This window comes from Macrobrachium rosenbergii, chromosome 57 (assembly GCF_040412425.1).
Source record: "Macrobrachium rosenbergii isolate ZJJX-2024 chromosome 57, ASM4041242v1, whole genome shotgun sequence".
Lineage (NCBI taxonomy): Eukaryota > Metazoa > Arthropoda > Malacostraca > Decapoda > Palaemonidae > Macrobrachium > Macrobrachium rosenbergii.
Window position 1 is genome coordinate 5802069 of NC_089797.1, and position 14489 is coordinate 5816557.

Consider the following 14489-nt stretch of genomic DNA (forward strand, 5'->3'; position numbering starts at 1 on the left):
TCATCCTTCATGATGCGTTTTGTGACATACTGATTACGAACACGAACCAAGGATTTTGCCAACATCCTGTCCTCTAAGTAGGCTATATTTCTTAGAACAATTTCTGTAGTCCAATTCAATCAATTTTTGCGGTTTTTCACTGGGATCGAGCCACAGGCTGTTATAGGGTATACAAAAGTTGGGGAAATCATAACGTGTGGTTTAGTACACAGACAATACTGGTCAGAGGCATATAAAACATGAGCAAAACTGTAAGACCACGAGGTTTATGTATTTGGCAAGACATTCAGGTATCAATGCCCTAACAAAACAGAACAATTAAATTTTTTCCAAAGTTCCAACTATAAAATCGTTATTGGAGAGCCTAACATTCCGAAATATTTATTATGGAATTGGTTACTATTTAAAGTTCACTTTGCGAAATTAGCAACAAACGTCCATCGCAAAAATATAGTTAAAAAGATGTTTTGGAATGCAGAAATTATACCTCTCATTTGCTTACATCATGTACCACGTTCATTATACAGCACTACATCAAGCACCATGTTCATTATACAACACTTTTCTACTTGTAGGTCCGTCTAAAAGCCTAGGCTACGCTACCCGCTACCTTCGAAACGATATCAGGCATGGGTTCACCACTCCAGGTTAGGTTCGGAGTGCGTCGGCTGTTTTCGCCGCCCAAAATCCCAGGAGGAGGGCCATGCATCATGGTTTAAGGAAAACCCTGCCTAAGAAAATGCTGAATTCATCAAAATTACACAGAAAACTACGTTTAATTTCCCAATCGTATTCAAATTGTTCGCTTTACAACGGTCGTGATAAAGCACCACATTTAGCGTAGTAATTTATTAGGGTAATGGTAATGGCGATATTTTGTTGATGAATAGCTGAATAGCCAATCCGATACAAAATTATTCCCCCCTTCATCCTAGCCTAGGATTAACCTTGGAAATGTGAAACAAAGGATTGCCTAAGAGCATGCTACAGCCCAGCCTAACCTTACCTAAACCCACAGTAGAGGGAGACCCTAAGCAAACAAAGCCTATCACATATATATCCTACATTCCCTATAAACCCTAGCCTAGGCTACATCTAAAGCCTAGCCTAGGTCTGAATTTGCCCTGGGCAGGATGTAGGATAGGCTAGGCTGCCCACAAGCCTATTCCAAAGCAACAGGAGGAAAATTTAGGAACGGGAAAGAAAAAATGGGCATCAAACCTAATCTGGAGCAGCACAAACCAAGACGCAGCTGCGAATAGGCCTAATCTGACGGAGGACCCCGCGTGGAATTCCTCCCAGCGTCCAGGGCGACGTCGCCCGCGGGGAATACCCTGTTCAGTCTGGGTTAGGTTAGGCCTATAGGCTAGTCTGCGCCCACGACTTCCGTCGAGGGACAGAGAGGAGAGAAGAGAGGACTTACAACCATGACGACGTGGCGTTGCTCTTTCCTTCGGGGAGGTCCTACGTGATGCTGGGGCGCGGGGTAGGACGTGGCGGGGCCGCGGCGCCTCACGTGCTCCGGAGGGCTTCCTGAATGGGGTGGAAAAAGCGGACGGGGGGGAAAATCACGAGTTTTCCGACGAGGGCGACTTTCCCGAGGGTATTGCGCGAGAGGGGGCAAGAGCAGCGGCAGGATTTCCCAGCCCGAATGCCAAAGGCGTGGCTGGACGGCAGTCCGGAACTAACTGGAACGGCGGCGGAGGAGGAATCCTGGTGCGAGAACGGAAAACCGTGCGCAGCAGCAGCGACGACGACGGCGGCGGCCCGCCATTAACTCACTCACCTTCTTCAGCAGGGGTTTCCTTCCTTCCTACGGCTGCGCTGGGGCGGCGTATTTCGGGACATACACACGACGACACCTCGGGGGAAGCGTCACGCACAACGGGACAGCCCTAAGCTGTTTCGGAATTCGGCAGAACGGGGCCTGAAGAGGGGTTTGTGAGGGCGCGTTGCAACACCTTCAATCTTTACGCCATGAAAACTTCGGTTTGAAACTGGTGCAAACCGGATCGCGAGGACGAGCAGCCTCTCCTCATCTCTGGGCATTCTACGGCTCTGCCCTCCTCCTGGCCTCGCCTTCTGCTCCTCACCCGCCACTTTTATTCATAAGCCTCCTCTGTGTTCCCCAACTTTGCCAATAGCGACCCTGTAATGGCAAATTTTTAATGTTTTCTTTGTGGTCCCTCTCTACATAAGCATGGACTGTCTTCCCGCGTTTAACCGCCGCCCCTGATTGGCTCTCGCGGGCGAATTCCGGCCAATCGCCGTCCAGGTTACAAAAAGCCGTTTTCTTTGCCGTGTGTGATTCATGCGCGTTTCTGATCGCTTTAAGTCAAACATTTCTTCTTTGTTTTTGGCATTATAAAATAAACGACATTATTTATGCGTAATATTTCGACCATTTCTTGTCACTTCGAAACGGTAGATTGCACGACATTCGAACATTATGACATCCACGCGGCATGAGGTCACAAATGCAACGCAACTGTGCTGTTGCATTTCCTTTGAATGTACAAAGCGCCATTACCGACATATCTAACTTTTTAGTCATAAGATTGAGCTAATACTGCCAGTAACTACTTTCAGTGGTCGTCTTCTTGCGCATACGAATAGCTGTGCTCGAATAAAGATTCGTGTGACGCTGGTTTATCTTGTATTTTCAATTGCAGTGGTGTTTATGTGGCGTTGATGTCAGCGGGAGTTTACAACGCCCAAACATAAATGCGTCGGTGCATTATTTTGACTTCTCAATGCAGATCAAGCCTTTTCTTTAAAATTACGGCTATATAATGATAACTGAAGCGTAAAAATGCCTTCAATTTTATTTATTTAAATATTTTAAGGAAGCAAAGGCGATAAATGATGCCATGTGGGTTACTTACGTAACACCCGAGTATCAAGCGGCTGCATCCCTAATGCGTTCGTTATATAAAGCATATGTTTGATAGATGAACGAAGAGTTTTCAGAGCTTTTGATAGCACGGACACCTGAGCTTGGATGCTTAATTTAACGCGATATCCACTTTTGTTATAAGCCGCCACGTCATAAAGAAGAACTCCAGTGATGCAGTCCCCCCTGCAATGCAAAAAGTCGTTAGAATAAAAGAAAACGTTTACTTTGGTTAAGAATGACGTCATTCAACTGACGTAAACAGATTGTCAAGATTCTACAAACATCTAGAGACATGATTAAACCTGCGGCGTTGCAGAGTCCTATATTTGATCGGTGCTTATATCAAATTCCATTTGAAACCCGCCATTTAAATTAGTTCACGTGCAGTTTAATTTATGTAAAGTTTCCCACCAACGGAATGATAAGGCAAATATACCAGTTCGAAATTGAGTTATGGCACCTTCCCTACGTAAATCCTGTTGCCAAAGTCTATTAACTTGCAGCAGTTATAGAGGAATGGCTCCACCCATAATGCTTCGATCTATGGTCACTTCCTGTCTTAGGACATAGGTTAAGCGGCCTGTTACGTAACGCCAGTAATACGTAGTCAAAGAGAAAGCGCAGCGCTTCACACTTGTCCGTTATTCAAAAATCATAATCATCCCATCCGTAGAAGAAAAAAATTCCGCCCGTCATGCAACTTTTATTCTCCGCCATAAAACCGTCTTCCAGGTGCAGACACAGTACCATGTTCTTACGCCATGCATAATGAACGGACGTGCTATCGCCACTGACTTTATAATGAGGAACTGTGGGAAAAATCTATCGATCACGAATTCTTTTAATATCTTTATACGTATCAGAATCCAGCAAGATTAAGACGGCTAAAATTCGAATTTTTTGTTGACTCTTCTTGCTGCAAATGCGAGAAATTGAACTCATTATGTTCTGTTTTGACCAGGAAATGATTCCGCTGATGTTTACCTTAGTTACTCCTTTCTTGACTATGATAATCAGCTAGGGAAGTGATCCAGTAGCATAATGTGTCCTGCCGTCACTTTTTTTTTTATCTTTATTATATTAGAATAATTTCAGAATGCTAAAAATTCATATCACGCGTGACTTTGTTACCTTCGATTATCAATACATAACAAATGTTTGTTGTTAGATAACGCTAACATTATGCAAGCACGGAGTTTAGTTGCTCTATAGGCGGGACCGTAAGATAATTCTCGAAAATTGAACGTCACTTGTGGAGTGCGGTCCCATAGGCTTTTATTTAAAGCTGTGGTGATTTACATCGAATTGAGTTTCTTATTTTTCTTACTTTCAAGTACTTTTTCTTTTTTCCAACACTGTTCAGCTTTCTGTGACAAATGTTAAAAGCTTGTCATTAGTTAACCTGTCTGAATATTTTTGTATTTTCATTTTTTGCTGTTTACATTCACTAACCAGATTTTGTGTAAATCAGTTCATGTTTTTTTTAATTAATAAACAACTCGATAATATAGTTGTACGTTTACCTGTACTAACATTAATAACATCTCTATAAATTAGAGTGTAAATTTACCTTTTCTTAGCAATTTTCTTACCTGTAAATCGTATGTGCTGAAATAAAGTGTATTATTATTATTATTATTATTATTATTATTATTATTATTATTATTATTATTATACTTTGGCAACATAACTCTCATTTGACTTGTCGTCGTCCAGCACGGGACCAGCCTCTTTCACCATTTTCTTATGAAAAAATAAAGGTACCTTTTTATACAGTGTGCATGTGTGTATGGCTCTCTCTGGTGTATGTGTGAGATAGGGGGAGATAGGTAGTGAGTTTTGTCTCTGTAGCTGTTTAATATCTTCATGGAAGGAGCGATCCAAGAGGTCGGTGAAAGGAGATAAAAGGTAGGTGTAAAGTTGGGTTAAAACAATGGGTTGGAATGGTCGGTGTTTGCAGATGATACGGTACTGACTGAGAACAGTGAAGAGGATTTACAGAAACTGGTGAGTCTACAATGGAGGAAGTTGAGAGGAAATATGTGGACGATGCCTTTATATCCATAAAGCATGGGAGTGTGTGTGAGATGAAAGGCACAGTGTGTATAGGGGTGAATCGACACACTTCTGATGAGTGCTCTGCAAAAGCATGTAAAGCAACTAATCTTGTGGAAGTTTTCGACATTGGGGTTGATCCATAATTTGGTAAACATAGAAAGAATTAGGTAGTGACTGTTAAGTTGTTTTGTTGTCCAAAACTGGCCCCAGTTAAGGAAACATCCTTATATTGAAGCCAATAACAATGGCATACATCAGATTAGTCTGGTTACTCAGGACTGCAATTACAGAGTTAGAAGTCAGTAAAGCCTTGACGTTGTTGCCCTCGGAAGTGCTAAGGGTCAGGGGCGTCATTCGGGGGGTGGTGGGGCCGGCACTTGGCCCGATCAAGATTTGGTTTGCCCCTAGCCTTTGAAATAATAACAACAACAACAGTATATATATATATATATATATATATATATATATATATATATATATATATATATATATATATATATATATATATATATATATATATATATAGGCTACTATGCTACACCCCTTCAAAATGCGCACAAATCTCCAAAAATTTCACGGGGGGCTTACAGCAACCCCCACTACCCCCAGCTGATAGGGCTCGCTACCATAAGCTTTAAACCTTTGGCGCCCCCCCCCCTACCAAGAAAAATCTGAAATGAGGCCACTGTTTAGGGTTTAAGGGTACAGAAATGATATACCAGAAAACAGAAAAGCACCAAGTAAAGGGTTGTGAACCTCTTAGGTAAGAAGCCTTGGCCCACACCCATATGGTGGGGGCCTCCCCCAGTGATGCTTTGCGGGCTAGCCAGAGCCCTACATCTCTCATAGGAATGCAGACCAAGAGGGGCCCCTCCCAACTAGGATGTCCTTCCTTTCCCTGGAAAAGCAACCCCCTGGGAGAGAATCGGGTACCCTCCTTGTGGGATGCCTTTCTCATGACGTCTTTATTTAACACTTCTTCAGCCCCTTGCTTCTTCAGACACTTGCATTAAGTCCTTTGTACACATTAGACTTATTTGGCGCTCCCATCCTCTACGAAAATTCCCTGTTACGCCCTTAAATGTAACAGGATACGTGTAACTTACTTGCTTAGAATAGTGCAGTGTCACGATCTCCCGATCATGAGACTATGTGTACAATGTCGCTTTATCTCTCTTTTACTTTTTACATGAACATGTAAAGCAGGATGTTACTCAGACTTTCGACTTCCTCTTCGTTAGTCGAAAACACAAAAGAGAAGAGAGAGAGAGAGAGAGAGAGAGAGAGAGAGAGAGAGAGAGAGAGAGAGAGATGGAATGTCCTTCACTGACGTTACTACTCTTATCCTTTCGGAAGTACAACATCGAGTTATAAAGGCTACTGAGAATTTATGGCGTATAAATTATCTATCGGGAAAAGACCTAGTTTGTTCGAATGTCCATAACGTCACGCCGGAGAATGTTCCTCCATCAGCCCGTAAACACGAGAGATGCTCTGCGCCCTCCTTTGTACGGTCAAATTCAAAAGTTCGTCGACGCCCACCAGTCATGACTTTCACCGCGCCGAGAGCGCGCAAGGCTCGCCCACACGAGTGAATGTCGGCTGAGTTTTGAATCTGACCGTATGTTTACATGTCTTTGACACACAAGGCAAGTGTTATCGTGTATACTCATTACCCATTTCGCATACATAACATGTTAGAAGCAAAGGATTATTTGGCGTGAGGTCATGATGCTTTACAGTTAACCTTACAAAAAAGGAAGAATCTGGAACCCGCCAGTCTGGGAATATGATTCACATGGCGTGTTAATTTCACGAGGTATTGAGGTATTCTCCAGCAGGTGTTTCAGCGGGAACCACCCATCAGATTCGGTCCAGGGGCGAGCTAATGGATGCACCTTTCATGAGAGGATCACAGAGTTAATTGCCTTTTATAATTTCACCAAAGCCACTATTCCCCAACTTTATATTCCTTGAAAATATTGTACATCATGTTCACGAAGACAGCAGAAAATGAAAGCTTTCTCAGTGCGAAGTTTTTTAGGCACATTTTTCCTAATTTTGCAGAAATCTTCATTCTTATTTAAAGTAGACATTAAAACTTCCAGCTCTAGCAGTACAAGATGGGAGTTTCTGGTCTAAAGGTAATTCATGAGCAGCTGAGGAGAAGGACAGGTCCTAGAGACAATTCATACATACATCATGTGGCTGACGCCTAGGCCTATCCTCATCTCTGCCCATGTGAGACTTGGGTAAGCCAGGCAATTGCTATTAATGACTCGGTAGATAGGCCTATGCGCTCCCAAAACTGACCGCACTCACCCCTCTCCAATAAACGCCCGTCCCTCCCCGCCTCACAGGGACAGTAAAGATCGTGTGTCAGAGAAAATCCATCAATATCTGAGCATGATTTGAACACGTGACCAGTCAACAGTTTCGTGCAGTTCTCCGGACGTCGCCTGTGGCAATGTGACAAAAGTTTTCCAAGAATTTAAGTTTGATTCCAGTTAGGAAATGAAGAGTTATTCTCTTAATACGATATTTTTTTATTCCTGGTTAGAGAGAGAGAGAGAGAGAGAGAGAGAGAGAGAGAGAGAGAGAGAGAGAGAGAGAGAGAGAGTATTTCAGTTACCGAAGAGGAAAGGACAAGGGAACGCCAATAATAATGAAAAAAAAGAGTAAATTATGATATCGAAGACAACAACTATACCTTCCAATGAACTTACTTAGCAGATGAGAGAGAGAGAGAGAGAGAGAGAGAGAGAGAGAGAGAGAGAGAGAGAGAGAGAGAGAGAGAGAAATCCATGAAAAACATGGATCATCGACCCGACCTACTTACCTGTCTGAAATAAAATTTTCAATTATTATAGGACGCTTCGTCTCCATTCTCTAGCCTATTGCAAATTATTGTTGCAATACTCTGACAAGCATTCAAGAATATTAAGAATATTTGTGTACGTAGCAAGTCGGTGCTATAAGTCTAATATCTGCAGGACATTTCGTACCACCCAGGAGCTAGACCAAGACCAGATTGGAGGACAGTAATTCTAAACTTGAACCTTGACAACTTTATTTACACTCAGGTGGCTGGGTACCTTGGTCATCGAAAAGTCCCGTGATTATCTAGAATTGGGGTTTGGGCATGCGCAGTCAAAGTTATCACATGAGTGACTATAAAGAATAGAAAAAAACCAAACAAATGTTATAGAAACTTCCAGAGGAAACCTTAGGTGTGAGAAACCTCGATGCACGAAAGCAACTGCTGCTGACACGGGTCTGGTCTTTCCTGGTTTATCCTTTAGACTTATTACTTTTACCCCTCTTGCTCTTCGTTCTAATTTCAACGAGATTTAAAAGTTTTTTTTTTTCAGCTGTTAAGAATATTTGGAGCAATGCTAGGTATTACTGTTTCATCGTGATTGCATTGGTTCGTGCATTTTTTCTTAAAGAAGACACTTGTATTAATTTTAATTTAATGTCTTTTTTTTTTGTCTGAAATAATAGTTTTCTTAACTGACTTTGTCTCTGGTGTCATGATTCATGAATAATTTTAAATAAATATTTCTTTCATTTAATTCCATCTCCAAGTTAACGTATATATTAGTTCCTACAACCAATTAAATAACTCGTACCCTGTACTCAAACTTAAAATTTTTTTTTTTTTTTGGTAGCGTTAACACTATGTTTTTTTTTTAGTAGTGTACACTACGATCTTCTAATCAGATTGAGTTTGAACCTCCCCTGGGAATCAAACTGTCTTCATTTATCTCCTTTCGAACGTCAGATCTTTCTAGAAATTTTGGGTGAACAGAGAGGTTCAGTGAAGAGATCGGCCTAATGTCACCAACAGTCTAAGTTTGTAATTATAAAATGATGGCAAAGACTTTAAACGTATTCCTGTTTCAATATTTAATTACCGAAAGTTATCTTCCTTGCTTGGTGATGCCCATTTTTCACTGTAATTAGTATCTGATCCTTAATATTAAGGTTTTATCCTCGTTTATCACAGACATTTATCTTTATCTCTGCAACTCTTCACGGCGTTCATTGTGACCTTCATACCTTGCATATTTCAAGCGTTGTTTATCAACTGATAGTGCTTCACTTCACCCGGACAATGCCGTAATTTATTTCGTGTTTTTTATTACAGCCCAAGGCAGTGTGACGGTGCAGGTACTGCAAATAACGCAGGCTGATCAAAATCTGATCATCAAGCGCTTTCACGGTTACCTTGAATCTTGACGGGACTTTGTTAGATCTAACTAGTTACATCCAAGACATCTTGACAATGGACACGGGGACTGTCTTATCAAAAGCGAATTTAGTGCTGCTTACGTAAAAATTTTTGTGACTTAGCTAGTGGAGGCCATGTGCTGAATCTCATTTTAATTGTTGTTTGCTGGTATTTTGCTTATTAAACCTAGGCCTATATGTGACCGACTGCGATTCGCAACATCTGCATACTGCACAAAGTGGTGTCATTCTTTTTTACAATGTGAAATGGGGTGTTTACTTATTTGGCAAAGATCTGGAACAGTTTGATTTACCAACATCATATCATGAATCATGATTCCACCCCTTGACACACTGCACTTCATGATTCGGAATACTGTATTTGACATTGATTTGCTTCCTGCTACTAAGCCTTCTCTTATAACAATATTTGAAAACATGTCATCTGAACTGAGAGTGACTGCAGGGGGTGAGGGGTGGGATATGTATGTTTTCTTTTTTTTTTTTGCTCAAAATTTAAAGAAAAAATACAGCATGTTCTAACCTAATCTTCCGTTAACCTATAACCTAACCCGGAGAATTGCCTTGATTCAGCAAGGGTGGGCCTTTGCTCCCCGTTCTACGAATATTTTCGACACTTTCGGTATTTCTGAGATGCTTTGTACTGCACCCCCTCCCAGTCAAAGTCTGCAGTTAATCCTAGGCTAGATACTGCCTAGATCAACAAAACTGGTGGAATTAGTGAAACAAATACCTGAGAAATGTTCCTCAAAAGCGTAAGAGTTAGTGGTTTTTCCTTCCTGATAACAACAGTAATTCTGGTTTAGATAGTTATCAGAATGTGTTTTCCTTGTGCCTTATTTCATCAGGGATCTCGTGTTATGGTCTGTGTCATGTCTTAATAGTAAGCGTAATGGTCGTTTTGTAGATGTCATGCTGCCCGTTTCTGAGTCTGTTCCATGCCCCTCACAGTACAAGTTTGGAATAGCCATCTTGATAAGTGTTATGATTCTGACACTCAAGAAGTTTTAAGAGTGACTGGATTAATACTTTTAAGCACTGAACCTAGTTCTTAACACTAATATTCCAGACATTTTTTTTTAGTTGTTTATGTGCACATTTTTGTGTGCCCATTAATGGTTGTTGATGTTTCCTTGTGAGTTTGCTAGACTTTACGCCATTCTCTTTCTTCCTCTTTCAAGTAGGCCTAAGGGCTCATTTTGTTCCATGAAAACATCCTTAGCAAGTTTCTGCTGTTTTTGGTTTTTATTAATTGTGCTTATCATAAATAATAATGAAGATAAGGATTTGTATTAGTCAGCTAAATTTGTTATTCATCAAAGCGGACACAGCCCATTCTCAAATATGCGGAAAGATTTTATCACATTCCCAAGATTGTGATGTTATGAAAATGGAATACTTTGATAAACTAGTAATGCACATTCTGACAGCACTTCGTACGTTGTTTGCAAGTTTCTTTTAGCATGTTTGATATCTTACAAACGGGACTATGATACTTTAAGAAGTTACGCGATCACAGGACTCAAAATAAATGTCTAAATCGTCCCACATCATCAAGGACTGAGCAAAAATAAATGACACTAAGGTTCTAGTCACTGGATAGTGAAGGTTTTATATGGCGCACGTCTAGGGGTGCCATAGTGGGTGACAGTGAGGCCCAAGAACCACTAGGGTGTATGAGTAATCTACAGCATCTGGGGTGATATCCTTGCAATTGCTAGCTCTTGAACTTGAGCAGCGACGTGACTATGAATTGAACTGAGTATAGAATTTAGACCAAAGGCCAAGCACTGGGACCCATGAGGTCATTCGGCGCTGAAACGGAAATTGACAGTAAGAGGATTGAAAGGTGTAACGGGAGGAAAACCTCGCAGTTGCACTGTGAGTCAATTGTTAGGAGAGGGCGGAAAGTTAGACGGAAGAAAGAGAATATGAAAGGAGGTACGGTAAAAGGAACGAAAGCGGCTGACAGCACGATGCAAAGAACCTTAAGTAATGCCTACAGTGCACTGCATGAGGTGCACTAACGCAACTACCCCGCTACGTGGGGACTACCTATTTGTTTTCAGCTGCTTCATGTTAAACAGTGACCACATAACTTTAGTACTATGCCCTCAGCATTCTTGGAGATGAGTGCCCGCACTTGAGAGCACACTTTGGTTCACTGTCTTTTCCTAGTATCTATGTACTTTTTATCATTTATTGATTTATTCAAAGGAAGTAATCGAAGTATTAATTTTTATGAATGCCTTTAATTCATTTTCCTACAGATCCTTGGCCTATTCTTTCTTATAGGAATGTAGTACATTATTCTAATAATAATAATAATAATAATAATAATAATAATAATAATAATAACTTACAGTTCACTTATCCCCCGCAGGTAGAATCAACGAAAATGTGTTTGTGGTTAACCAAAATTTCGAAGGTTCGTGACTTCGACCTTCGTGTCCCTACTGAGGAGGAAGCTGCTGTTCTCCTGACGTCATATCTGACGGCGGAAAAACCGGAGGCCGGGGTGAAAATATCTATTTATTAAGAATTGGTCACAGTTTTTGTACCAGGGACAAAAGACATCCAAGAGATAAAGTCAAAACGAGGATATTCATTCTGAGGTTCTTTGTTTAAAATTCTATTTTTTGAAAAATGTAATGCATGAATGATATTATGATAAAAATGCCCCTGCAATAGCCTTCGAACCCATAATGCAAAATCTTAAAATAAAATTAATGCCTTTAGTTCGTGAAAAATTAAAATTTTATTTGTTTTCACTACCACCGAAATCATCTGATCCTTTCAGACAAAACAAACTTCAGATGCCGTCAGTTGGCAAGGCTTAGACCTACAATGCATGAAATTGGTTGAAAATTGTGGAAAATTAAGTTAAGCTCTAGGAAAGGGGCTTCTAAATTTGGAACAGACTGACCGAAGGGTGATATACAGCGCTGACGAAATACAAGTCATCCTCTCTAGTTTCCGGAAATGACAGCTGGTATTGTTGGAAATTCGCCCCAAGTACAAGTCTACAGTTTGAGTAATACGGCGGAAGAGTTGGTCACGTTAGACCTATTTCCGGCGTAGCGGCCTACTTTAAAACAAATCAGAGACATATTTTAACAACTAAATTTCTTTTAACCTTTTCCTACGGGTTGCTGAAGGGCAAGAGCCCGTGCCAGCACAAGGCTGACTGAATCTATTGACCTAACCTATCCTTGGTGTTGTGTCCTGACCCACCATCAAGACCTTGGCATTTTGCATTATCAGAACTGAGTGTGCGCAACTATTCGGCAGTATTACAATATTTTGAAGTAACGCTATTACATTATTTTGAAGTAACGCTTCATACTCACATTGCCATGATATGCCATCAGCATTTATTGGCAAGCCTCCGTAACATCAAGGTCTCTGTCAGCTCACCCCAGATGGACTTTGCCCGAATCAGAAGTAGTGCCTAGATGGTGTGACTGGTTCCTTAAACAACCACTGCTAATGGCACGTTCCAACGACCACCCAACAAACTTATCCCCTGGAATGCAATGGGGTCAAAAGACCCCGCAAGCGGCACGGGAACCACCGGAAACAAAGCAAAGAGGTCCTGCGCACAAAGGAATCCACAGAATGAGACCCAGACTTCCGTCGTTTAACTGCTGCACCAGGTATTGCTCTATCATCCACACATGGAATAACCTCTCTCTCTCTCTCTCTCTCCTCTTTGTCTTTACGGAATGGTTTTCGTATTATGGTTTACAAACAAATCCACTAGTTCTAAAAATCACGTTTCCTTTGTTCACCACAGCCTATAATAGAACAGTATAATGAAGTTCGTGGAAGGTTTGTTTTCCTACCAATTTTTGGCTACAAAGTGATTAATGAAAATCTGGCCACAAAACCTAGTAGTGGGGCACTTATAGCCATTCAGCACTCAAGTGAAAATGAATAGAAGTAAATTGGCTAAAAATTGGGCTTAAAAGCCGAAGGAACGCAACAAATAACCTTCAATGATTCCTACATTGCACCACGTGAAGGACAATGACGCCAGTAGGCCTTTACGGAACCGATCTGGGTCGGGGTGTGACATTTCAAGTAACTTTTTACTCTCCTTTGTCAACTCTCGTAAATGTACCATTTGTTGGCAAGTAACTGTTCAGCTGTCAATTTCACTTGACACAGTACGAAACCCTTCGTCAATTAAGCAACTGCTGAATTTCAAGTAGGTTATCTTGAATATCACCGTATTCAAGTGGTTTCGAATCTCATCTCGAAGTAGTACCATGCACCTTCAGGAATGACTAGCGGTTCCTTTTATGACAAAATTAGACGGTGCTCTTTATCACTTCCACAACATAAGGTCAAAACTTACCTCGCTATTTAGATTGTCTCATTAATAGTACACTATTTGATTCTACAGAATAATACCTCTGCCATGTGTTTTCATAATGTTGACACTGGAAGAAACAAGGATGCATCAAAACTAGGCTCACTTCTACAACTTTTTATTAACACCATCATTAAGGAGTTACCAATCACTTGGTATTCAACATCAATACACAGTATTGAGTGATGTTTTTTTCCAAAAAAGAAAGAAAAAAAGAAAATTAAAAAAAGTATTGACAAGAGATAAAGAGCGGAATGGTGCTGACGAAGTGTAACCATAAGGCCCAACAGGGTTTGGCCAATGAAATACGCCTTAACCGATCCAACTTCAAAAGTATTTTTTTTTATTTGTTCTCTCTCTTGAATCTATGGAATTACAAAGAATCACAGCAATTAGAACAATGCCAACTTCGGTCGTATCAGCACACCACCTCTGGCGAGTAACACTGAAAAAAGTTTCACTGCAAACTGGTACGTGCATACCAGCAGTAGTTATTTCCTACACTAAATCATTATTAGCTTCTCAAATTCAGTCAGAAAACTCTCTATATGTTTACAAAACAATTCCTGGAAAAAGCAAGCCACTCCTTGAACAGTTGTCCAACTCTTAAAACAGATTTTAAATTGGGTTCAAAACTTCAAATACAATAACATGGCCTCTTTTATTTTTTTTATTTTTTAAATGTGCTGTATGAGTCATGCATACACCTACAAAGAGCTTTTTATTTTTATTTTTTTTTACACATAAATCCTCCTCTTCTACTTTGTAATGGCATGGACACATTGCCATATTGAAAAAATTATGCAAAAAAAGGTAAACAATAAAGGAATCCTCTCATCTACTCTAACCATTGACATTCCGCATCAGGCACTTGCAATGATTGATGTGACCCGGCTCTGTGACACG

General features: G+C 40.7%; 1 protein-coding gene across 5 annotated transcripts in view; it reads right to left on the reverse strand.

The window, feature by feature from the left end:
- emb (exportin-1 emb) overlaps positions 1 to 12874 on the reverse strand; it is a 60423-nt gene extending 47549 nt beyond the window's left edge. The window contains exons 1-2 of one of the 5 annotated variants that reach the window (XM_067101585.1): positions 12559 to 12874; positions 2886 to 3079 (exon numbers count right to left, since the gene is read on the reverse strand). Coding sequence is in view for 2 of the 5 variants with exons in the window: in XM_067101581.1 (XP_066957682.1) it covers positions 12559 to 12582 (24 nt within the window). In the remaining 3 variants the exon portion in view is untranslated. Of the gene's footprint in view, positions 1 to 1221; positions 1280 to 1423; positions 2239 to 2885; positions 3080 to 12558 lie in introns of those variants that run through there. The other 4 variants (XM_067101581.1, XM_067101583.1, XM_067101582.1 and 1 more) reach the window with 4 other exon arrangements.
- Between the last annotated feature and the right edge of the window lie 1615 nt (positions 12875 to 14489).